The sequence below is a fragment of the Parus major genome, chromosome 1, assembly GCF_001522545.3.
Source record: "Parus major isolate Abel chromosome 1, Parus_major1.1, whole genome shotgun sequence".
Classification (NCBI taxonomy): Eukaryota; Metazoa; Chordata; class Aves; order Passeriformes; family Paridae; genus Parus; species Parus major.
Genome location: NC_031768.1, coordinates 31,731,013 through 31,756,203, shown reverse-complemented (window position 1 = coordinate 31,756,203; position 25,191 = coordinate 31,731,013). Strand labels below are relative to the sequence as shown.

General features: G+C 42.3%; 1 protein-coding gene across 1 annotated transcript in view; it reads right to left on the bottom strand.

Moving 5' to 3' along the window:
- The window catches only part of GABRA5 (gamma-aminobutyric acid type A receptor subunit alpha5), a 55,242-nt gene extending 30,080 nt beyond the window's left edge, over nucleotides 1-25,162 (bottom strand). Inside the window, exons 1-4 of the mRNA XM_015632786.3 lie at nucleotides 24,543-25,162; nucleotides 16,475-16,596; nucleotides 14,637-14,704; nucleotides 14,310-14,530 (exon numbers count right to left, since the gene is read on the bottom strand). Coding sequence (XP_015488272.1) covers nucleotides 14,310-14,530; nucleotides 14,637-14,704; nucleotides 16,475-16,596; nucleotides 24,543-24,628 — 497 coding nt within the window. The 5' untranslated portion in view covers nucleotides 24,629-25,162. The remainder of the gene's footprint in view (nucleotides 1-14,309; nucleotides 14,531-14,636; nucleotides 14,705-16,474; nucleotides 16,597-24,542) is intronic.
- Nucleotides 25,163-25,191: the final 29 nt, after the last annotated feature.

Below are 25,191 nucleotides of genomic sequence, written 5' to 3'. Positions count from 1 at the left end.
TCCAGAGGCTGGAAATGGCAAAATAAGCACAGAAAATGCAACAGTATCATTGGCTAGAGATCATATTCTGAGGATGACCTGGAAAACAGGAAGGGAAAAAAGCAAAACGCACAGAGTAATAGAAAATGTAAAGATAATATGCCATAGAAAACCAAAGAAAAAGAAATCCAGTTCAGAACAGGCGTAATTTACCATTTGGTAAGAACAGACAGAATTATACAATATAGAAAATACTGAGGCCTGAGATGCCTGCACTTCAGCAAAACTGTTCTTGAGCTGTATTTTTGTGAATGATATTTTAAGATCACTCAGATAGGTAGTTGTCTGCGGTGGAGACTGCCCTTGGGCACCAAAGCCAGCAAAGCCAAAGTTACCAAAAGTGGTGTGTGGATGAATTTAATAAGCTGGTTCTAGTAGTATCCTGCCCAGAACTTACACCCTTTTCACAAAAATCACTCTAATGGGGGCTTGAAAGCCAGGCTGCCATCCCTCCAATGCATCATTTTATTTTCTGTGTTAAGCACTGCAAATTTAACCTTCTTGATAAATTCAGAAACCTTGCTCCAGGAGCCTGTAAGAAAGCCGGCATGTTTTGCTGCAGTCCATCTCCTGTCTCTTTATCTACCAACAGTTTAGGCATGTCATTTCAGAGCAGCAGCTTGACAACATTTTAATATACACACTTGTCATCTGCAAATATCGAAGGAGGGGATGCCTATATCCATCTTACAAAGACCACAGGTGTAGAACCAGGAAGTGAAGGAATATTCAGTGCAGAATTATGCATAAGACCTTCTGCTTCATCTGGCTCTCCTATGAATTGTATCTCTGGAAATAACCCTTGTGTGTAATGAGGAAGGCTGGAGACATACATCAACTATAAATGTGGAAGAGAAGTGAAGATGAGTTGCAGAGAGACTGTGACCTAGTGGAATTTAATTAAGTCCCTCCAGAAATTATTTTTGCCTGTCTTAAATAAAAGGGTAGCAGATAAGGCTGGAGGGCATCCGGCTGCCACCACCTGACCCAGAAGCCACAAAAACTCTTGTGACGCCAGGGCTACTCCTCTGTCCCCTCTGAATTCCTCATCCAGTGATGAGGAAAAAGGCAGAATATCCCTTAAAAGGGTGCTGCCTGCCACAGTCTTCTGGGCCTATCCTGGGGGTAGGGAGAACCAAGTTTAGGAGCTGTTAATGTGCTTGGGAACAGCCTTTCCTTCATTAGCATGAATTCTTTGGATAAAAAAAGTTCTTTTTGCTCTATATCAATGATATCTGCATGATTCTTTCTTTTCCCCATGCTCCTATCCTAGGACCAGTCCTAGTCTGGACATCTTGAACAAATTAACTAGCTCTAACTATTTGTTACATACTATTAAGAATGATGCAGTTGAGCCTCTTAGGTGATTTTTATATGTTCAGTGAACACTCTCCTAGAAATCTCTTACAAAAGTGTGCATTACCCAAGGCTGTTAAGTGTCTTGTAATGGCCAATGTGACAAAAAACTTGACAGAAAACTTGTAAAGAAAGCTTGACTGCGAGTTCTGATTCACAGCACAAATGTCACCACCCTGAATTTCTGTAGGTGCTCTGTGCTCAACAGGAACTGGTTTTTGTAACTGTGTGAGGACCTGAAAAACAAAGTCACTCAACTGACTCCTGGTTCAAAGAGACTGGATGTTCTACTGCATACAGAAATAAAAGCAGCACAGCAGACATCTACACTCTGGGGGCTGGAAGCATGGGCTGTTGCATACAGATTTGCTCTGAGATGCAGAGTACAAACTATAGATTCAGATCATAGCCACAGGAGTCTCAAAAAAATTGATATGTGTGTCTACTCCTTCAAATATCACCAGCAGTGATATTTGCACACTTTGGCTTTTAACACTGTGAAAAAGCTTAGGGACCCTTTGTATATTGTAGTTTACATAGTTGGTTATTTCACAGTCCTTGGTCACAGCCAGCATGGCTTCATGCTTGTCAAACCTGATTTTCTTTAATGACAAGGTAACACATCTAGTTGATCAAGGGAAGCCGGCTGATGTCATCTTTTTGGATTTCCATAAAGCTTTTAATACTGTCTCTCACAGTATTCTTCTGGACAAAAATATCCAGCACACAGCTGGATAAACACATCATGTGAGGGGGGAGCAACTGGCTCAGGGGTTGGACACAAAGGGTTGCACTGAACAAGATGACAGGAGACAGGTGGCCTGTCACTAGTGGGGCTCTGCAGGGCTCTGTCACAGGTCCTGTGCTCTTCAACATCTTTGTGAATGACTTGGATGCAGGACTGGAAGGGATACTACGCAAATTCACAGATGAAGGCTGGGGGGCCCTGCAGAGAGACTTGAACAAATCAGAGGCTGGGCAATCACCAACAGTATGAAGTTCAGCAAGACAAAGTGCCAGATTCTGCAGCTGGGATGGGGCAGAATGTATGGACAGACTGGGGAATGAGATGCTGGAAAGCAGCACCATGGAAAGGGACATGGGGGTCCTGATCAAGCTGAACATGAGTCATCAGTGTGCTCTGGCAGCCAGGAAGGCCAGCTGTGCCCTGGGGTGCATCAGGCACAGCATCACCAGCCAGGCAAGGGAGGGGATTGTCCTGCTCTGCTCTGCTCTGCTCTGGGGCAGCCTCACCTGGAATATTGTGTGTGCAGTTTTGGGTGCTGCAATATAAGGAAAATATAAAACTATTAGAGAGTGTCCAAAGGAGGGCAACGAAGATGGTGAAGGGCATTGAAGGGAAGCTTGTTTGAGAAGTGGTTGAGGGGAGCCTACAACTTCTGTGTGAGGGAAAGAGAAGAGGTAGGCATTGATCTCTTCTCTGTGGTGACCAGTGACACAGGACCCAAGGGAATGACCTCAAGTGTCAGGGAAGGTTTAGCTTGGCTATCAGAAAAAGGCTCTTCACCCAGAGGGCAGGGCACTACAAAAGGCTCCTCAGGGAAGTGGGCACAGCACCAGCATGACAGTGCTCAAGAAGCATTTGAACACATGGTGATTGTTGGGAATGGTTCCATGCAGGAGGAATTGCACTTGATGCTCCTTTTAGGTCCATTTCAATACAGTGTATTTTGTGATTACAACTTACTTACTCCCAGTTTGCATTTATTTAAGGAAGAAAAAGGAGGCCTGGGCATGCATATATGAAACATTTGCCTAATCCTTTTAACATGGTGACTCCAGAATGATCTTGCTGTGCCCAGTGCAGCACAGTTATCTGAGCTAAAGACAGTCACCAAACCAGGATTTTTCTGTCACAGCACAGAAAAGGCAGTTCTTTCCAAGAGAAGCTTTTAAAAGCTTCCCTCCTCCACCATAATTCTGTCTTAATAAAAGCCCTGTGTGATTAGTTTCACTCAAACAGGGTCTATGACAAGATTATAAACGGCTGTTAAGGGTTCTTTGCAATAGGAGAATGAAACTCTGATTTTATTGAAGATGATGGTAAAATTCTCCCTGACTTGAGTGGGGCCACTATTCACCCAAAAAATGTAGAAAAACCTGATTATAGTTGCCGATTTCTTAATGACAAAAATTTGTTCTCATAATGCTCAAAACACTCACACTATTAACACTTGCTATCCAAGTGTTAATCAACCAACAAAATACTATTCTGTACCTTAACTATCTGAAAAAAAAATGTTAGGTATACAAATTATTTAATCTATCACCTATAATTGTACAAGAAAGCTTTAGCAAGGCTTCATTATGTATAGCTGTTACATTAAGAACATTAAGTGATTACTGACATTCTGTTTCAAGACACATAAAAAAATATCGCAGAAAAGCAGCAAGTAGCAAGACTTGTTCACTTCAGAAAAGTCACCTTCAACCATTTCCACCAGGGAATTAAGCATGACAATGCTTTCAAGAGATTGCTCCTTTTTAGCAAGAAGGAAAAGAAGGAGGTGTTAAAATCAAGGATGCGTCAAGGAAATAAATTCAGATATTAGGGAGGCAGACAATTGGAGTAAGTGAGCTTCAGGGTGAGGTGAGAAACCCATAGTAGCAGTCCCCAGGACAGGGGGCACCCTGGCCTGAAAGAGCCTGTTTTAGGTCACTGCAGGGACTCCCCAGCTGTTCCCATGATCTCCTCAATGCAAGGAGCATCTGTTCCTACTTGTGGGTAAAGAGAGGGGGAACTGAGCATCCTTCTCCTACTCTGTAAGTGCAGGAAACATTTCCCAACACTATCTGCAGCTGCCAGGTAGGAGGTGAGGGCAGTCACCTGCCCAGGGAGCCACAGACAGCTGCAAACCTCGCTTTTTCTTATCACCCACTAACTTTAATATGAAAACAAATTAAAACAGAGAGCTCTAGAATGAGAGGGGAGCAGAAAGGCAGAGTTACCAGCAGCTTTTGGGAGAACTTAATTTAAGATAAATTTTGAATAATAGGAGTTACAGATGAAGGGGACACAGGAAAACTTTTGTTGGTACTAAATCCCCAAATTAATCCTCAAACCAGCTCCATCTTCTTAGTTGTTTATTTCTGTGCAGTACCCTTACCCCTGTTTAAAGGGAGCATTTAAATGCTGTGCTGGCAAGCATTACCTGCTATGGTGCTCAGGTGTGCCCAAGTGCCTTTCCCAGCACGAGACCAGCCTTCTTCCTTAATAAAAGGCAAAATATTTGCTTTAAACCTACCACAATCTCTCTCCCCAACATGTCAAAAAGGAGTTAGGTGGATCCAGCCTTTAGCCAGGCTACATCCCACTCCAGTGGGCCTGTTGGCTCCCTGAGAAAGGAGACTTCAGGGCTGGGTCAGACACTTTTCAGAAGCCAACTCCAGGAGAAGCTTCCTAGGGTACCTGCTCCAGTCAGACCTCAGCAGAATGATTTGAGCCCTTGTGGTATCTCCAGTATGCCCTCTGACACACATGGGGTCAGGAGAATGATAGAGTTCATGGTTTGGGTTGTTTTTTCAAACTGTGAGCACATGGTTAGGTTTGTGAAATTACTCATTTGACCTTGGTGCCACAACCATTCAGGTGTTCTCCCACTCTGAGGATGTCTTGGGAACACTTCAATCACCAAACTGCTATTTCTTTCAAAAGGCTTTAAAGCAAGACTGTTTCAGGTCCCAGCACAGTAAGTGTATAGTTCAGGGAAATGATGTCTCCCTGTGTTCTTGAAGTAAATGTGATGTGCCAATATAAGCATATATATATATATATATATATATATATATATATATATATACACACACACATATATATGCATATACAAGCACATATACACACACACTATACACACACAGACACACATATAAATATACATGAAGACCTTTTTTGGCTCTGAAGCACTTGCCATACAGTCCTAACAAACCCTGCTAGTGGTAGTGGGTTAGAGAACACCACAAAGAAGTGTTGGAATGTGGAGAGGTGTTCACCCATGGAAACACAATAGCTGTAAGAGTCACCCTGAAACCTGCCCCTGGCTGGGTAACTGTCGGCAGCCTGGCTCAGGGGGAGAGAAGTAATTATTCTTAGTAACTCAAACACTGCTTTGCTCATGAATTTCCATCACTTTGTTGGAAAAAAGGCCAAAATACAGATTCAGGGTCTTGATCTGCATGCCCATGTGGGATGTGGAGGCAGTTCACCACTGCTTCCTACTTACAAACACTGATTTCTTTGGAATACACCAAATAAAGTGAACAGAGAACAGAAAGTAAAGCTAAGACTAGAGTGATGTGGTCTGCAGAAATTTCTGTCTTAGCCCATTTCACCTTCATAACCACTCTGACAAGAATACTACCATATGTCCCAACTTTCCTATGATGCTGAGATGTGCTATGTGACAATGAAATGTCTTTTAAAATGCTACAGGGAAGGGACTATGGAAGACTAAGAGTTCCAGTCATTGATGCTTTTGGCAGCTGTGAATACATAATTCAGGTGCATGGTGTACTTAACAGCAAAACTCTCATTTCAAGCAAACAAAATCCTCAGCATAGCTTCTGCTGAAGTGTGAAACAAGACTTTAATTGCCTAGATGAACTGTTGAAGACAAAGTTATTGTGACATGATCTGAGGTGGTAGAATTGATCTCAAAAACTGTAAGAATGACCTATAAGATAAACTATAAGAATCTCCTCCCTGCATGTGGAGTAAATTGACATACCCAGAGCATACTCTTAGGGGAGGGGAGATGTTCAGCCTCTAGAAACAGGAAAAACAGAAAAAGGTAATGAAATAACCATCAGGACACACAAGTTCTATGATGTGGATTTGGGAGTTTACAGAAAGAATCGCAAAGCAGATGTTCATAGTAGAGGTAATACCTTTCATTCTCCAGTACTTCTTTTAAGTGCATAAAACCAATGGATGAAGCAGTGACCCGCTTTATCAAACCTTGCCATGCAAGTTATCTGATTAAGTTCAGCTCTGTTTTTTTATCAGACTAACTGGTGCAGTAAAAACCCCAAACTTTTTGAGACAATTCCTTTTTCAGGTTCTCCTCCTAAAAACTTTACTTTCCTAAAGAAACTTTAGATCAAAATGGTTATGCTCTGCACAGTATCACACCCATTTACTGGATAATTTCACTTAAAAACTTCTCCAAGCTTTCTCTTCTTTATGATCCCTTATCCATGATGAATTCTCTTTTGGCACCCCATGAAGAAGGCTTCCAAACTTCTCTGCAGGAGCTTCTTTATTTAGTGAACTCTTGAATTAAAAGCCAAAAATCTAGCTAGCTCTAGCAATGCTGAGAAGCTGATGAAGTTGTTGATGCAGGTGAAATGGGAAACAACATCTCAACCAGCCCACACTTCATTTTGCCAGGCCACGCATTCCCTAAGTCTGCCCATGCTACACATTTTGACTATAATCTCCTTATCTGCATGGCTTTTTGACAGCAAATTCAACGAGGAGCTAACTGCAGTAAGTACAGCTGTTCTTGTAATGCTGAGTAACACTGAAGCATCAGCTTCTTTTTGGCTCTCAAGAGAGGCCAGTCCCAGCTACTGGCAGAACCAGCCAGCAACAACAGTACTTGGTGCCAGTCAACTGCACATCCAACCTTTGCTTTCAGTGGCAGAAAACCCGAGTAAGAGAGAAAGGAGCATAGAAAGCACACTAATTGATGAAGGCTAAGGACTGTGATGGACACAGTGCAGCCATCCTCCAATTTTCATATCACCTGCTAGGCAGCTTGATGAGCGCAGGTTTTCTGACTGTCCAAAAGGGCTTTTGTTTTTCCATTTCTGCCTGTCAGTATGGCATGTGCTCCTCCATGAAGGCTACCTCACTGCACAGACATCCTTTTGCTTCCTCCCAGTTCACACACCCTTTTATATTTCTATGGACAGGCATAAACTACATGGGGTATTTTCTACTGAGAAAAATTATCTGGATTCATAAAGTAAGGGTAGGGGGAGGGATGAGGAGGAGCAGACACCAGATGGGCAGTACCACCCCATTTGGGCTCTCTCACATCAACACTGGGATGCACAGACATGGCAAGGTAGGTAGGTAGGAAGGATTATGACCCAGCAACCCAAAATACTGAATTCTTTGGTTATTTTCCACAGTTCAGACCTAGAGCTCAAAAACATCACTTTCAACCACTTGTTTTTAATCTCAGCTTCCTCTTATCCATCTCAGGTCCACCTCCAAGGTTACTCCTCATAATCTCCTGTCTTTTGTGTAACATTTATGCTCCCCACACCTCTGCAAAAGGGGGAAGCAGTGACTGGGGTGAGAGGGTCTTTCACAGGGAAACATGCACATACCTATGTGTATGCACCTTACTGGTCCATGAAGAAGGTTGTTCAGCCATCCAAGCAGGATATTATTGGGGTTTTTTGGCCTTGCTTCTGAAATGCTGTATGTTTCTGATCAATACAGCCATGAAGGGCCAGGTAAAGGGTCAGACTGCGGGTTTTCACTGCTCCAGGGAAAGAGTCTTATGATTCCTCAGCTGTTTAACACCATAAATAGCCATTAAACAGGCCTCAATTTACCATCTGTTTGTTATTTATACCACCACCAGTGCTAGCATCTGCTGCAGCATAATCACCTGTTACAGTTCAACCTCCGAGAAGGAAGGGCCGAACCTCCTAGTGACATTTGTTTCTTGAGTTCCTCTTATGATGCACTATATTCCCTCCTACACCCATCTAGACAAAAGTGGAGGACTGACTCAAATTTATGTGTGTTCAGACTGCACACTTGCCCAACCTTGGGCTTCATGTTGCACAGAGAGGAAACTGTGTGAATCCTCCACAAAACAGCTACAGGACCAGCTGCTGGCCAGAACATTCCATACCTTTAGGTTGCTGGCACACTACCCTTTTCCAGGCTACACAAGTATGGAGAAACACCAAAGGAAATAACTAAGATGGGATTTATGTGTCTAAACAAAGGTATCAGTTAAGCTGTATTCCTTCATCTGCCACTGTGAAAAAAAAAATCAACAAGAATCCCTAAAGTGAGAGTGGAGAAAAATGAGCCTTTTTTAACTTCACTACTGAAGTAGACATCTGAAATAACACAGACTTCTAACTCTGTAAGAAATTCCTTCTCCTGCATTGGGAGCAAATCTGAGCCAAGAGGCTCAGCTGCAGTCACCAACATTACAGATGAAGAGAATTAGGTGAATCCCACCCACCCTGCCCAGTGCATTACACCACAGTGTATCTTAGATTACCCACTGGCAGTCGGATGTTCAGCACAAATATAATGTACTTCAGAGGGTGGTATATCTGATTGGGCAGATGAAGATATTAACTTCAGTCTAAGTGAAATGACCAGGGAGTCTACTGTAACGTTATCCTCCCCTAATAAAAAAAAAAGGCAGCAGAGTCATAACAATTCTTCAGCATCTACCAGGTACTTTCAAAGCCCCCAGATTCAGAAGCAGATTGGGCAGAGACAGAGTCACCAAGGCATCTGTGCTTTCCCTGGGTGCTTGGGCGGCACCTGTCAGGGTGCTGCTTCTCTCTGGGTTCTGTTCAGTCACCCCATCCATGCATGCCAACCCTGCTGCTTCATGCCTATAAAGCAGGTGGAACACAAAGGAATCTGGCAGGAATTGTACCAGCTAACCTGAAAGGGAAGGTGGGTCTGCCTCTAAGTTCAGCACAGACCTGGAACTAAAGTTGTACCTTTTGTAGTTCCTCAAAGTCCAAGCAAGCATCCCCCCCATCCAAGGACATCCAAGGTTCTGGTTTGGGCTTTGTCTTTTAATCAATTCTGCCCTTGCTGTGCGAGTTCCCATCTCTGTGATGGAGATCTCTGCAGGGCTCTGCCCACTTTTCAATGCCCAGCAGAATAGGCCATTGTCACACAATCTACATAGGGACTATATTTGGACAGGTCATAATTGCCCGTTTTGAACGTGGTACACCACAGTCTCCTCTGATGCCTTTCTCTCCCTCTGAGTAACTCCAGCCCTGGATTTTTCAAAACAACAAATCTTGGTTCCTTGAAGGACAACTTTTGAGAAATGGGGCAATGTGCATCCAAAACAGAGCAATGGGAACCAAGAGACTTGGTGTTTAAACAAGAATTCTGCCATTATCCTCAGGAAAGGGCCCTTTGCTTCACATATCCCTATTTTCTCCAGCTCTCTCAAAATCTGAATTGACGAAAAGCAGCTGAGAGTCCTAGCCACCACAGCAGATTTTCATCACTCTGCAAGATTCAGCTCAATGTAAAGAAATTACTTTTTTTTTTTTTTTTTCCCAGCTTCAGGCAGTTTGAAGCTTGAATACAAAATAAAATGCAGCAAGTCTAACACAGTGAAAGGAAATCCGTACCTGTATGTCTTCACCATTTCTAATTAGTTTTGTAATATTTATACAATACCTAAAACACATTGACATAAACAAGAGATAAGAAAAAACACATTCATACTGAACAGAAATGTTCCCTTCTAGACATCTGGCTGATGGAAAACTGAGGATTCATTTTAAATCATAGATTTGCTGGTCACTTGTCGCTCAGGGGCACAATACCAAACCAACATGTGGAAAAGACAGAGCTTGAGAACCCACACATTTCTCACAGAATTATTTTCCCTTTAAAAAAAATAACAACAAATAAACAAACAAACTCTCTTTCCCATTAAAATTCTCAAAAGCAGCACTGTATCTTCTGGTCAACTGGTTTTATGTTCAATTAATAGCTCTGGAGGACAAAATGGTTAGGTTGCTAATCCAAGTCCTTCACGGAAGAGCAGAATTTGTGCTAACGTGTGTTCATCTGCACATACAGTTTTAATGCTAATATAAGAATCAGTATTTTCAGCCTAGGTGAGCCTGTGTGTGTGCACCACAGCAGAGCAAGCAGCGTGGTTATGCTGCCATCAAGTGGACACACATTGCTGAATAGTAAATATCTTTCTGGAGCAGCATTTCAGGGCTGTACTAAAAATTTTGGAGTTTTTCTAACACCATGCTGAAAAATGCCTGCATTCTCCAGCTGGTAAATTATTCATATGCAAATTATTGGGACAGATTTTACAGTAAACTCTCCCAGGTTCTCTGGCAACCTTCAGTTGCCATAATAACATGGGAAAAATCTGTTTGTGCACTCTTTAGATATATGACTATGTCCTATTTAAAATCCCAGATTATATCAGATGTGTGGAAGCCCCAGGGATAAAAAAGGGATTTGGGGTCCTTTCAAATTGACAGTGAGAATGGGGCTTTAAGGAGTGCCCTTGTGATGGCACAAGAAAGATTCTTCACTCCCTACAAGCTGATAGAAAACCATTAAAAAATGCAGAAAAGCTGCTGGCAAAAAGTTAATTGATGGTCCAAAAGTTAATTCTAGTGAGCATGCTCTACTTCATACAATCTTTGACTTCTTCACAGCATTTTCTTCTGGCATTCTGCAGCAAAATTTATCAAAGCTTCTGTCTTTACAGCCAATTCCCACTGAGCAAAAAAAAAAAAATGCATCTCACTGAAACATGTTCTCTTCTTAGCCTGAAAATGTTGCTTAAATCACTGTTCCAATTTTCCAGAACAAACGAATTCTATACATTTACAATATTTATTTCTCAGATTAAGATAAACTAAATATATTTTAATTTTTTTAAGGGAAATAATCTAATTTTTACCTCCACTCACAAAGCTACTTTCTATATATAACAGTGAAACATGAAGTATGTTTTCTAGTGCTTTTTATACCAGTGTTCTTACTAAAAAAAGACAGTAAAACATTCAGAAGTGGAGCTAGGGACAATACTCCCCTCTAGGGGCAGAAACAGAATCTGCAGCGTTCCCTTCCGGAGCGCTTTGTTTGTAAACCACATTAGTGAAATAAAACTAATAGGTCCTCGTCAGTGAAAGACAACCAGAATTATTAAGTCGTTCCCCACAGAGAACACTGCTGTCTGTGAAATCTGTCCACGTTGTGCTCCTATATTCGCACAGAAGGGTTTTAATGCCACACATATACAGAAGCCATCTATCAGATTTCCCTAGCAACACACATCCCATCAACTTCTGACCCAGACAACGTATCATCAAATGCAATATGCGAGGTGTACCTTTTTATTCATAAGTAAACACGTGTGTCATGGAAATGTATGTCCTAACAAGTGCTAAAGCTGGGAGTTTGCTCAGCTGATCATACTTGGTAGATTTGGAAGTGAAATAGGATGGAAGGTCAGCATTGGCTCGGCTGCTTTCCTCCCTTTCATTCAGGCAGCCAGATGCAAGGTTGCAAAAGCAATTCAGGCATCTCTGTCAATGACAGAGGGTCCAATCCTCCCCACACAGAATACTCCTACGTACAGTCTGGGAAGCTCGCAATTCCTCCTTGGAAACGCGGAGAATGCAGAGCTAACAGAGGGTTGTCTACACATCCCCAGATCCTGAGAACTGAGTAAGCCTGATGGGAGCTACAGGAACTGGGGCTCGAGCCTCAGCTGAAACTCAGTACTTCACAACACACTACCACTGAGACAAGCAGCTCCCCCACAGAAAAGCCCAGTGCTGCCTTTCTTCCCAAGGAAAGCCATCCTAGGTAACTCTGTTAGCTGTCACCTTTGTTAGGACACTCAGGGAAGCTGAAGGGGCTGGCTGCTTGTCACAGTCACCTCTGAACAGGTTGGGATGGGATCCTCAAGCCACCCTGCGGCACAGAATGGCTCTGCTTCTAAAGGAGCACAGCTCCATGCATGTTACAAAAGCAGGCTCCTGACTCATATCTAAACAGAAGGGAATAGACACTTTAAAGTTATTACTTGTAAAAGTGGAAAGCAATCTGATTTCTTATCAGACAGCACTCTATTCCTTATCATATACTGTGCTTAGTAGAAATTTTATTTCCACAGACAATATTCTAACAAAAAAAAAGTTACGTTACATGTTTTTTTAGATTTAAAAAGCATTCTGTTCTTTCTGTAGTCTACAAAATCAATCCCAAAAAAAAAACAGGGAAAAAAGGAGCTGAGTGGGATGATGACAAAGTCTTTGTCACATCCATATTTTTCCCCAGCTGCATATGCTGAGCTTCAGAATGGTACCTGTGGCACCTGGCAATAGTGTGCCATTTTCACCAGAGAGACACCTTCACAGAGCAACTCAGATTCATTCAGTGATGATCTCACCTACATCTAGTTCCCCCAGGTCTCACTCTGCTAGCTGTGGTGGCTAACCTCCTCACCTAATGAATCAGAGCTTCACTGCATTTGTTTAACACAGCAAAAACCAGTGCTTGCATGGAAATTGTGAGATCTGCCCCACAATGTAATGCTTTGCTGCAGGATGAATGTGACTCTGATCTGGAATTCACTTAAACAAGTAATTTTCACAAATAATTGGGAATTGCCACTGCTGCAATCTCTGGAGTGGCACTTACGTAGTCCATGCAGCAGTGAGACTGGTTTTAAGGCTGGCATTGCTAACTTTTTTGGTGAAGTTTTTCTGGTAGCTATTTGGACTTTTAAGTGTGTCTGTGCATCCTCACGTTTTTTGGTTTGTTATTGCAGTGATCACTAATTTGGGGCTAGCAAGAACAGCAACACACATAGCAGAAAAGAAAATTAGGATGGTTTTTCCTTCTTTTAAACCTGATTTCCATCATGTCTAAATCATTTTAGTGCCAATGCAGTTATAACTGGGATAGTCTAAAGCTGTAAGGAAATATGTAAGGATACCCTGTATCTCCTTTTCCTTCCAGGAGAAGGGATTTGAGACTAGGCTCAAAAAAATCAAGTATGTCTGAAACCCCTGAAACAAAACCTGGGAAACTCCAGGTCCCTGTGTATAGAAGGATAACCATCTTCAGCCTCAGGAAGTCTTAACCACTAGGCCTGTGAGCAAGCCTGGGACTCGCCCTCCCAGCATGCAGGACTGTGGCCCCACAGCACGACACAGCACCAGAATTCAGCTTCCCATACATGGCTGGGGGTTGCCTGCTGAAAACTGAGTCATCTCAGTGCCCAACTTCAGGCTCCTGAGCACTTTGCTATGTCTTGGGCACCACTCTGGGCATGTTTATGCAAAGTTCAGCATAACCCTTTGTTGCTCAGTAAGTTTTTCCTTTTATCCCCTTTTTCAAGTTGTCCATATGACTATGGTCCCTGTTGAAGATACACAGCAGTCTTAATTACTACAGGCTAATTACCTTTAATGAGCAAATTGCCATACACTGATGTGGGATTTGTCCTGAAAATAATTTCAGACACCTAAAATCCTTGACATTATATCTTCTATCTACATTACGCAATGATGATTCTTGCCAGTATACTCAAGTCAGAGGAGGAGCACAACTCTGAAGATCTGAGACACCCATTTGCTTCTCTGTAATATAATGTACCAGCCCTGTTTGTAGGACTGTACTTGCTAAAGCAGCTTCACAGTGCTGCTAGCTTATGTCATTTATCCCTATGGTCATTTGTCTTTTAGCCCTATTAGTCAAATTAATAATAAAAAAAAAATGTAACAAAAGCTCCAAGGGTTCAAGATGTACTGCCCCAGAACAAAGTCTCAGTTTCTGGTCTTGGATACTGTTCTCCTGCAGTCTGCACTACAGCTGCAAACACAAACAGTAAGAGAGAATATAATCATAAAAAAGCTGAACTGAATCATCAAATCTGTTGAGAATATGCTTTCCATTTAATCAAAAGAAATAGTTAAGTACTAGCACTATTCAGAAGCTACAAATTAATTTGTACTTGAAGGCTATAATTACATTTTCCATTTTTCTTGATATTCACACAAATATGTGTGAAAGATTGGTTCTCTGGCTCTACTAGGAGTGGAGAAAGTGATTCTCCCCACAACTAATTGTAGTTATCTGGGAATCAGAAAAAATCAACCCTGGCTATTACCTCATGGTATACAGCAGAGTGCCATCGTCCTCCAGGCGCAGGAGTTTGTTTGGGGTTGTCATGTTGTGAGCAATAGACTTCTTGCCATTGTGGAAAAAAGTGTCTGGGGTCCAAATCTTGCTGGCAAGCAAGTTGTTAAGAGGGAGGCGTTGCATAGGTCCTTTGAATCGCAGCCTTTCATCCTTCCAGCTTTGTCGGAAAAAAACGTCAATGGTGTATTCCTGGCATAAAGAAACACTCGAGGTATTGCAGGATCTGAACAGAAATGATGGTACCAAAAATGACTTTAGCAAATTCAACTGAGTTGGTAGCCACATGCTAACTTACCATTTCTGTGTCTGACACGGGACCAAAACTGGTAACATAGATGTCTGTTTTCACCTGAGTTATTCTCTCTGTAATAAACATAGGCTCTGCTTTAGTAATTGCTTAAAATGCAAATACCTACTGGCAATGCTTTTTACTATTAATTCCTGAATCACTCAAAAATCCCCAAAAGATTGAAATTAAGAGCATGCTTGAGGAGGCATTTCATCCTGGATCAAATGCAGCTGTTGACCTTTGGGAGTCCAGGCTTTGTTCTTACAGTCAGAAGGAAACCAGCCCTTCGAGGGTGCATTTCCTCTGACTGACAGGTTCTGATCACAGAAACACAGAATTAAGAGACTGTAAAGATCATTTAGTTTCAAACCCCTGCCATTGGCAGGGACACCCTTGATTAAATCAGGTTGCTCAGAGTACCATCCAACCTGGCCTTGACCACTTCTAGGAATGGTCAAGCTTCTCTGGGAAACCTGTTCTAGTGCTTCACCACTCTCAAGGTAAAGAATTTCTTCCTAATACCTAACCTAAATCTATCCTCTTCCAGTTCAACCCCTCATCCTATCACCCTGATAAAAGGTCCCTCCTCATCTTTCCTCTAAGCACCTTTAGGCAATGGAAGGTTTCTATAAGGTCTCTCCAGAGCTTTCTCTTCTCCAGGCTGAAGAACCCCAACTCTCTCAGCATGTCTTCACAGGAGAGGTAGTCCAGCCTTCTCATCATCTTGGTAGCCTCCTCTGGACATGCTCCAACAGGTTCATGTCCCTCCTATGCTGGGATTCCAGTACTCACAAAAGCTGAGGGGAAGAATCTCCTCCCTCAACTTGCTGGCCACCCTTCTTTTGATGCATCCCAGGATGAGATTGGCTCTCTGGGCTGTCAGTGCACGTTGCCAGCACTTACGTAATACCTACCACAGGATGAGATGAAGTGTATCTTGGAAGGACCTACTCCCCTCTGCTGGCTTGGGTGATCTGCCTGATTTCAGACATCTATCAGAGATGTCCGAAGTTAGGTCAAATTATTTCTACCCTCAAGTCTCTAAGTCCTTCTGGCATCTTTTCAAATCCAGGTCTAATTTAATTTAAGGGCAGAAATTTCAGAAGTTCGTTATATAAGATAAAAAGCATCGAGCCCTATTTTCAAGCGTCTCTCTGTAAAGTGAGAGGAGAAGGAGAGAAAGGGATGAAAGCAATGTGTTGGTCTCACAAGAGGAAGGGGTGGGGGTAGCCAGATTAAAAAAGGGCCAGGAAGAAACATAACAGATGGTTTACACATGGGTATAAAATGAGAGAAATCTGGGGGAAAGAGAGCTGAAGGAGGGCTCAACAAGGTTAGGATGGCAACCACTATTCACATGCTACAGTTTTAAAATAGCTGCTGTAGAGGTTATCAAAAAGACATATCAATACAGATTTCCTGTACTTGTCTAAATATGGATGGTCTGGGGATCTGTTTTTAAAAAAAGATGTGCTTTACCAACGTAATTTTATACAGGCTGACCAGTAAGGGAATCTCGCAGCAACCGACTAGCATAATGTCTTGCTCAGCTTAGGAAGTACCAGAAAAAAAACCCCAAACTGTACTCCATTACAGAAAAAAATGTATCACAGATGCTCTCCTAAGCCAACCTCAGATAACCTGAGTGACTGAAAGAACACGACTTTCAGTAATCCTTTTCTCGTGCCCCATTTGCTAGGAGACAAATCTGCTTTCTGGACTTAGTTTAGTTAATCAAACACAAGTCCCTTGTCACTGCCAGGAGCAGGTACCCACTTGGGAGGGCACCACGTAGACGATGGTCCCACCCAGCGGGGGCTGGCTGAACCAAGGCGTTATCCTACCTCCCAGTCCTGGGCGCAGTCTGTTGTCGTAGCCGTCCAGCAGACCGTCCAAGATCCTGGTGAATATCGTGATGTTATCATTGGCCTCCTCTTTTACTGATGGTGTTGGCGTTTGTGAAAAGCTGTTTTATACAAACAAAAGGAAACATGTCAAAAGCCATGCTGGTTTCAAGGGGCTTCAGTCTCACGGGAACTTTGTGATGGAGTCTCCAAGGCTCTGTTCTCTCCTGCTGCTCCTGAATAGCACAGGGAGCTGCAGCCATTAATTTCCTCATTACTGTAAACTCGTAAATAACTCTCCCTGGAGGAGGACCCAAAGAATGGCTGTGAAGGTAAAGCCCTGGGGTGCAGGACTGGGGGACACCTGAGCCCTTTGCTCTCTGTCTTTGATCTCTGGAATGCACAGGTAGATCCCTGTGCCCTGCGCTACCCTTTCCCACATCGGCCCCATCACCTCCCCAGTGCTGGCATGGCTCCATCCATGGCCAGTCAGCTCACAGCGCTGGCAAAAACTGTCACTGGCTTTCCCCAGGTTAGCTCTCCATTCCTTGGGAACTACATCAGCTGGCTGGGGAGCTGCATGAGAAGCACAGGTTTGCCTGGGGATCCGCCTTCAAGTATGCCTGAAGGTGCTGTTCGATCTTTAAATGCCAAACAGCTTCCAATTTTCAAAGTTTCTGTAATTTATTGCCAGAACAAAGGATGAACTGTAACCTTATTTGAGGATAACAAACTCCCACTACATTCAAAAATCCCACTGGGGTATCACTGGGGTATCTGAAAAACATACTGCTGTACAGAAAACACAGTTCTTCACTCCTCCTCTCTCTTTTGCATAAATTAGTTCTCCCTTGTAGTATGCAAATAACAGCAATGTGTAGTGGGCCTCATTCCATATCTTTTGGGCCAGATTTGTATTTATTCCGAACTCTTTTTTATTTCATCATTTTATCCATGGCTGAGACCTAGGAAGCTGCTCACAGCACAACTAACAACTCGCATTATAAAATCTGTTTGATTTTCATTTAAAGATGCTTAGGAGAATCCCCTGCTTATTAATGCCTTTGCTTACCTAAAGAATAGACATGGCAGATTATCCATATGAATGCTACACCTGCAGCAAGCAACGAGCATCTCTTAAGACAGCTCACACTAGGCGCTTATTCATGATTCAGCCTCTGCTGAGATCACCAGCAAATGCTCCAGCTGTGACAGGGCACATCACCCCACCAGGAGCTGTACCCTGCCTCGTGCACCCTGCCAGCAGGCAGGAACAGCTTACACTCAGCAACCTGAACTCCATGGGAGACACTCATCCAGAGATTTAAATAAATAAATAAATAAAAAGAATCCATGTTTATTTACTACTAGTCCCCAGGGAAATAAATCAGTAAATAAATAGAGAAGCTCAGAATATCTCTCTGAACAGCTTTCCTTGCATAATGCTTGTAACATATGTGTTTGCCTTACCTAATGGAATAGGATTCATACAAAGAAAGACAAAGGGACCTCAACCTGGTTTTACCTGCATAAGGTTTCCACTAATGAGACCTCACTGACACCTCTGCAATGCATCTGGAAGTTTTACTGACGCCAGACCTAGCCCAGAACAAGCTGCTCTCAGCCATGTGTCCCCTGACAGACCTGGGGACCCCCAGTCCTGCGCTCGTTCCCTTTACCATTTATGCTTCTGCTGAAAAGAAAAAGAGTGAAAAGCATCTCAGGCCATGGGAGTACGGTTGTGTCCAGGGAGCACAGGTGTGATTCCCTGAAGCACTGAAGCCCATGAAAATTCCTGGTTGAGGAGGTTTCCTATGACCTAAGTGCAGCTGGCACTGCTGCAACCCTCAGCAAGCTCCATGCTGCAGAGCCCAAGGCCACCAAGGAGCTCCCTCACTGCAGGTGGAGGCATAGCCACAAATCTTGTCTATTTTCCATCTTCATGGTCAAAAGTCCAAATTAATTCTGTTTTCTATGCTGTGACCACAACCTCTAGTGAGCAACTGAGACAGACAAGACAGTTAATTCAGCAGATGCAAACTGCCTACAGAAACATAAGACATGTTTTCAGGCTGGACCATTCCAGAAAAAAAGACTGTACACTTCTTTGTCAATTGTAATTGAAGGGATTCACCATTTAGAAGTGAAAATTCACAAGCAGCAGCTTAACAAATGCAAACAGGAGACAGAACTTAGAGACTTCCTTTAAATGCAGCAACCACAACTAACGCTTTGATAAAATCCTAGCATAAAGCATGAAAATCCAGTACACCTAGAATACTATTTTCGACTTTTCTCATCTATTTTATCTTTTCTTTTTCATAACAAAGAGATATGCATCATGCTGTCTGCCTGCTACACCGCATCAACGTAGGAACCCATTTTCATTTTCCACTGCATCTGACAAAGAAGCAAAGAGATCAAACTTCATTTCATTCCTACAAGTTTCATGAGAAGCTTCGACTAGACAAGGGGAGAGCAATCTGAATTAGTGCCTCATTAAGTAAAAATGTGAGGTTAGCAGTCATCTATTCCCTCTGGCTCGATGACTGGGCCACTCAATATGCATGTAGCTCAGAAACAGCCTCAGCAAGACCAGCCCCCCTCCTCTCTGACAATTAAGAGATGTGGAGGAGACTTGCAGGTCATTATGAAAGATCTTGGGAGAAAGGGACAGTAGAGGTAAAACGTAGGTGTTGCAATGGGAGATGGGAACAAGGGATATCAAATGTGGAGCTGGGATTATTGCAAAGATACAGTGCTGGGGGCACAGGACACAAAGCTTCGCTAGTTTCTCTGCTCATGAAAAAGCTTGTTATTTTTAGTGCTTATGGCTGAATTCAAAGCCAATTGAACTCTGAGGGAGGATTTCCATTGAACTATTTTTGTGGGGACGGGACAAAATATACTTAGTTCTCATAACTGCTCCTCTCAATCTAACAAGTAATTGATGCTACCTCCTTCTCTCTCAGCTATGTAAGTCTTTCACAGGAATAGTATACACACCCCATATACTGAAACACTTTTATTTCTTCAAAACAAAAGATAATAGAGGAAAAAGATGGAGAAACAACTATGGAAAAGACTGGTAAAAAGTCTGCACTTCTGCAAAACTGCAATCCAATTTAAATTTGGCCGATCACCCGAAAAAGAAGGCATCCGAGTCTGAATTTTAGTGAAATGCCAGCATTATGTGAAGTTGTATTTGTAGATGGATTGCCGTTTGCTTTTATGTAAGTGACTTTTTCTGTCTTAACAGAAAGTTAGCATTTAATTTCTGTGATTGAGAAATGTTTTGGAGTAAGGGCTGAGATTGTCGTGACATGTAAAAAGACACGTCAAAGCTTGCTACTTGCAAAGTTACATGCATATATTAGATACTATATAGCTCAACAGTAGTGAAATAATAGAAATAGGTGTTACCTACCCTAAACTAATTATTTCCACACAGCTAAGGATTAGGCTTTATCAACATATTAGTAGGTAAGCACATTATTGCCTCTCTGCAGTGAAAAATGTTTTTATAGCAGAAATTTTCAGTTAGAGATAAAAATAAACCTAGAAAAGAATCTTAGTGAAATGCCAAGAAAATTCAGAGATAATTGCGTTTAAAGCTCATTATTGAACATAAACTAAACCAACAAGGAATACTTCTCATCACATTTATTTAATATTGCAATTTCAGGGTAACTGAAAAAATCAGAAGCCACAGAAGGGGCCCATCAGTGTAAAATGTAATAACTCTAAAGATGCTCAGCTACCTCTTCTGATGACTTCATCATTTACCACTTTAAACATCATTGTCTTTTTTTTGCCATCTAGTCAAAAACATGGCAGGTATAACTCATAGCTTAGTAGTAATAAGAAGAAAATGTATGGTAGATATTTTTATGATTATACCAAAACCTCTTTTTTTAAAAAAGAAGGTAATAATTTCTGAAAAAATAACTGAGGAGTATTCTACTACTGAAAGATACATTTTACTCTCTCTTTTAAGAGTAGTGTTTCCAATAACTTGCTTTAATAGGATTCCAATTACATCTGAACTTCAGAAAAACTAACAGTTTATGGAAGACAGTGAAGAATGCAAAGTTTTGGACAAAGCCAGCTGGCTAGACATCAAAGAAAATAGATTTACTTTTCTAAGTCAGCTTCTTGCCACCCCTTCTGTATGGATTCTTGAGATCTAAAAACCTGAACTCAATTTTGTGAATTTGTGTACTGAAGACTCAATTCTTTTGCATCAGATTAGAACAGGGGACTGACTAAAATGATGAGATTTTAAAACTATTTTCAGATTCTTAATAAATAAATTAATTCTTTTACTTAGCAAGGGCACGTTTTACTACCTTCTGGGAAGGAGCAATTTGTGAGCAGTGCAGTGAAAGCCTGTTTTTTACAGGGTGACATCTTACAGTCCTCCCCCCCGACATTGTAATGCCCCTTTCGATGTGGTGAACTGCTCCCAGGGTCATTAAACACCTCTCAGCTGCCCAGGTCACTGAGCTGCAGCTTGACTGGGAGATACTGCATGCCAGAGCTTCTCCTGCACCAGGTATGAGCTGGGTGGCCTGAGGGACACTGCTGCTCTTTGGCCAGCCAGAGGGACAGAGAAGTCATTCATCTGTTTGGCAGTGGGACTGACTGATAAATGTCTGCCTCCTGCAAGCAGCTCTAGATAGCAATTTAGTTTTCCAGTTATTAAAATTGTCTAATGGGTTAAAAAAGCTATCTGGAGATGTGGAGAATGAAAGGAAGACAAAATAAAAAAATAAATAGACATGCATGACTGCATAAGGATATAATAATTCTTACAAAATTGGTCTTAAAAATATGAGGAAGAACTCCCTAGCATCGCAAGTACTTGGAATGAGGTACCCTAGCAGAACTAACTGCTTAAGGCTGCAGAGACTAACTTGAAATAACAGCCTGAAGGAGAGGTATGTTTTGCCTAAATAGCAGGATTATGGTCTTAGTGATAAGGGCTGTGAGCTGGAGAAGGAGTATGTGAAACTACAGACACACCACAGACTGAATTCTTCAGAGTGTACAGAGAAATGCTGGGCTGCATACACATAATTGGGATCTTCTGTTCTCTGTGTTTCTGCTATTATAAATATTATTAGCAGATGGCAACTATACTGTGGGTACACGAACCATCCCTGCTGGTTCTGGCTCTCGGACAGATTCCTGAAACTGCACGTCCAAAACGCAAACACACCAGGACTGTGCATCACCAGTGTGCCCCCATGGACGGCCTGGGACCTGCAAAGAGCTGGCCAGCTTGGAGCCAGCCATGGGCTACCTCATCTCTGGGAGATCTGTGTGCAAGCAGCCACACATGGCACCAACCCCCACAGGGCTGCCACTACCTGGGCACCCCAAGGGCCCACAAGGGGTGTTTGGTCTCACCTGAACATACTCTTCGTGGTTTTATTTTACTTTTAATCATTCTCCAGCTTTATTATTAATGTTTACTTTTGAGACAGTTGTGAGCTACCTTGAAATGCTTAAGTAAAACACCTTAACTTGTTAGAGCATTATAAAACTCAAGGCTGAATTCAAGCAGGCTTGAAAAAGCCTTGACTCGTGCTCGACCGTTTCCGCAGAAGTGGATTCACAAAAGTGTTAAACCAAAAACAGGATGGGAGGGGACTTCAAAACCTCAGTTCATCTATATCTTTTAATTTTAATTCAGTGATTTTTCTTTAGATAGCTGCTACCAATTATGTCTACAGTCCTCCCCTACTGCCTACTAATGTGGATAATTCTCGATAGTCATTACACATTTATGCTAAACATTAATCACAGTCTTTTGCTGAGATTTTTCAAGTAGCCTAGTAGATTGAGATACATAATTTCTGTTTATGTTACCAGGCATTGTGCATGAAAATCCCCCAAGGTGGCTTTGGCTATGTCAGCAAAAACCGTATTTATGATTTAATATAAATATGGAATGACTATGGAGAACTGTATAAAAATATCTTCCTTCATCTGTAATGTCCTACAGTATTTTGATTTTTAATTTGTGCTACTTAGACCAATCACTTTAATCTAGCACACTGCAAAACTCACTGCAATATAACAGTGCAGTAGAAACATGGATGAAGCTAATAAAGAAGAACCTGGTAGCAACAGCAAGTGTTATCAGTATTAGATTCCTGCAGTTAATACAGCAGCCTACATGTTAATTGTATGGCTCCGTCCTGAAGAGGCAGTCCCAAAGCACTTAGCAAATTACACTCTGAAACTGCTTCTGCCTCTGAAGCAGAAACGCTGGAGCATCCTGTGTCTTTTGAGCAGGGTCAGAATTCAGCCCTAAGGCAGTGTGTGAATGGTGCAATGAATTGAAGCTGCTTATCTCTGCAGGCCTGGACTAAAATTACTAGATCAGAAATGGGGGGCAAGGGGGGTGGGGTGGGGGGAATTTACATGATGATCTCATTTTAGTCCACAGAAGCTTTTTGACTAACTTGCAGAAAACAAGTGTCCTAGTTTCCTCTAACTGTCCTATCTGACGTGTTACAGGTCACACACTGATTTCTTCCTGGGACTTTGATTCAGTATTTGCTTTGGAGTCAAGAGTGGGCTAAACCGTCTGGGTTTTGCGTTGTTTGGTTTTGGGGCTTTTTGCATCCTCGTCTATCTATTCTTTTGTTAGAGGAGAAACACACTTAAAAGACCCACACACCAAGCAGGTCACACTCAACTAATGCAATGTATCCCTTCTACAGGGTTGACAAACAACCAAGAAGGAGTTAAGGTTATAGTCACCAAGATTTTCTCAATGTGGAAATACTTTGTCAAACTACAATAATCTAAAGACAAGTTTAAAGCAAGTCCCACCTTATCTCTTCCCTCTTAAAATTCTGTCACAAAATCCTGGGACACTTTTGCCTTAGACCATGGTGAAAGAAGGACCAGGTTTTTCCAAGGTGAATAAAAAGAGTGTGCAACTCTCTGCATCCTCTGTGGAGAGCAGTCCTACAACTGTTCGTATAAACCTCTGAGGTTACAGGCTTCCGCCTACCTGCACAGGACACGTGCTTGATACCGTGCTTGATACAGGCTAAGCTTTGCTTACAGCATAGACAGTCACCACTCAAAGTTTGGTCTTTCTCCTAGATCCAATCTGGAACAAATCCGTTTGCTTGAAACCAGAAACTGATTTGCATCTCCATTTTGTATCTTCTTATAGCAAGGAATTGATGGGTGTGCTTGTGAATCAGCATGTTGGGAGGATTCATTTTTTTCTGGTGAAATCATAAATAATTGTTCTCCTCCACAAAGAAGAATCAACCTACATTTCCCAAGCACTTGCAAAATGCTTTTTCCAGATTCCATTGTATACCTCATATTCAGAAAGTTCTTAAGATCTCTGGGTACAGGAAAAACATATAAATAGAGGGTTTCTGACTTTATTTTTCATTTTCTGAGACCTACGGTCAGAGCATCTCTTTGATACAGTTTTCAGAATATCACCGTCAGGAAAGCATCCAAAGCAAAAATAAGGAAACGGGATTCCTTGTTATATGCTTCAGGGAAACGTGATTTCTAATTATTCTAACAAGTTTCAAACTCAGACGTCCTTCTTAGCAGTCACTATCTTACGTCACTCAGGACGAAAGCTTGTACCAGCTTGATGTAACGTGCATCAAATCTCACTGTTGCAGTTTCAGGGTTGTTTTTGCATTACTGCCTATAACCAGCACCCATCAGGTGAGAGGGAAGGTGCAAAATCCGGACACCACAGACATAGGGGCAGAGGGCACCACAGCCCCTGGCGGTGCTAAACCCAGGTCAGAGCACTCAGCAGCTGTAGGCCTGGTCTGAGCTCCCTGTGCCCCACAAGCCATGCCCTACGCCACCACAGCATGCCTAAAGAACTGATACAAGAGAGCAAATTTGAACAGCAGAGCAAACAACTCCCTTCCCCCTGACACCAGCCCGTTCAGATGAAACGCAAAGCCCGCTTGTTTTGCTCAGCTGCTCCGTACCACACGGAGCCCAGGTTTCTCATTTCCTTAAAAAAGCCACAGCAGAAATTCAAATGCAACTAGCAACTCACCCAAAGTGGCTGGCTAAACTCATGGAAACGCAGAAGAGGAAGAAGTTTTTGATCATGATAAAGTCAGAGACCATCCCATTGTCCATTCCAGAGGAGAAGAGGAACGCAGGTGGTTGCTTTGGTGAAGGTGCAGCTGTTCACTTTGTTCTTACACTGCAACAATACAAAAAAATGATAAATTATTGCATGGACAGAGAGCAGGATAGCGGAGTTCAGCTAACACCGCATCTTTTGCTATCTGCGTTTTTCACAAACTTATCTAGGCTTATGTAAACATCAGCTGTTTATGTAAAATTGTGTATCTTCAAGGACATGTTTTACCTTCTGCTGTCAGCAAACTGCAAAACAGGAAAAATTCTTTGTGGCCCAGCTTTTCCCTATATTCTTCTGTGGTATAAGTAACTAAAAAAAATAGCCACCATTTTCCAAATGCCAATTTCAACCCTTTACCTATTTCAACAACTTCCACATGCCTGCAAACCCAGGGCTGTGTGCAGCCTCCGCATCCTTTCCTTCCATCGCAATTTTTTCCCATTAAATACCCGGCTTCCCTTTCCAAAATCCCAGTTGAAATGCCAAGAAACACCTACTGCTTCTTGGAATTCATGCTGCTGATGCACGGCTTAGCAAAAGGAGGGTGGGTTGTTGG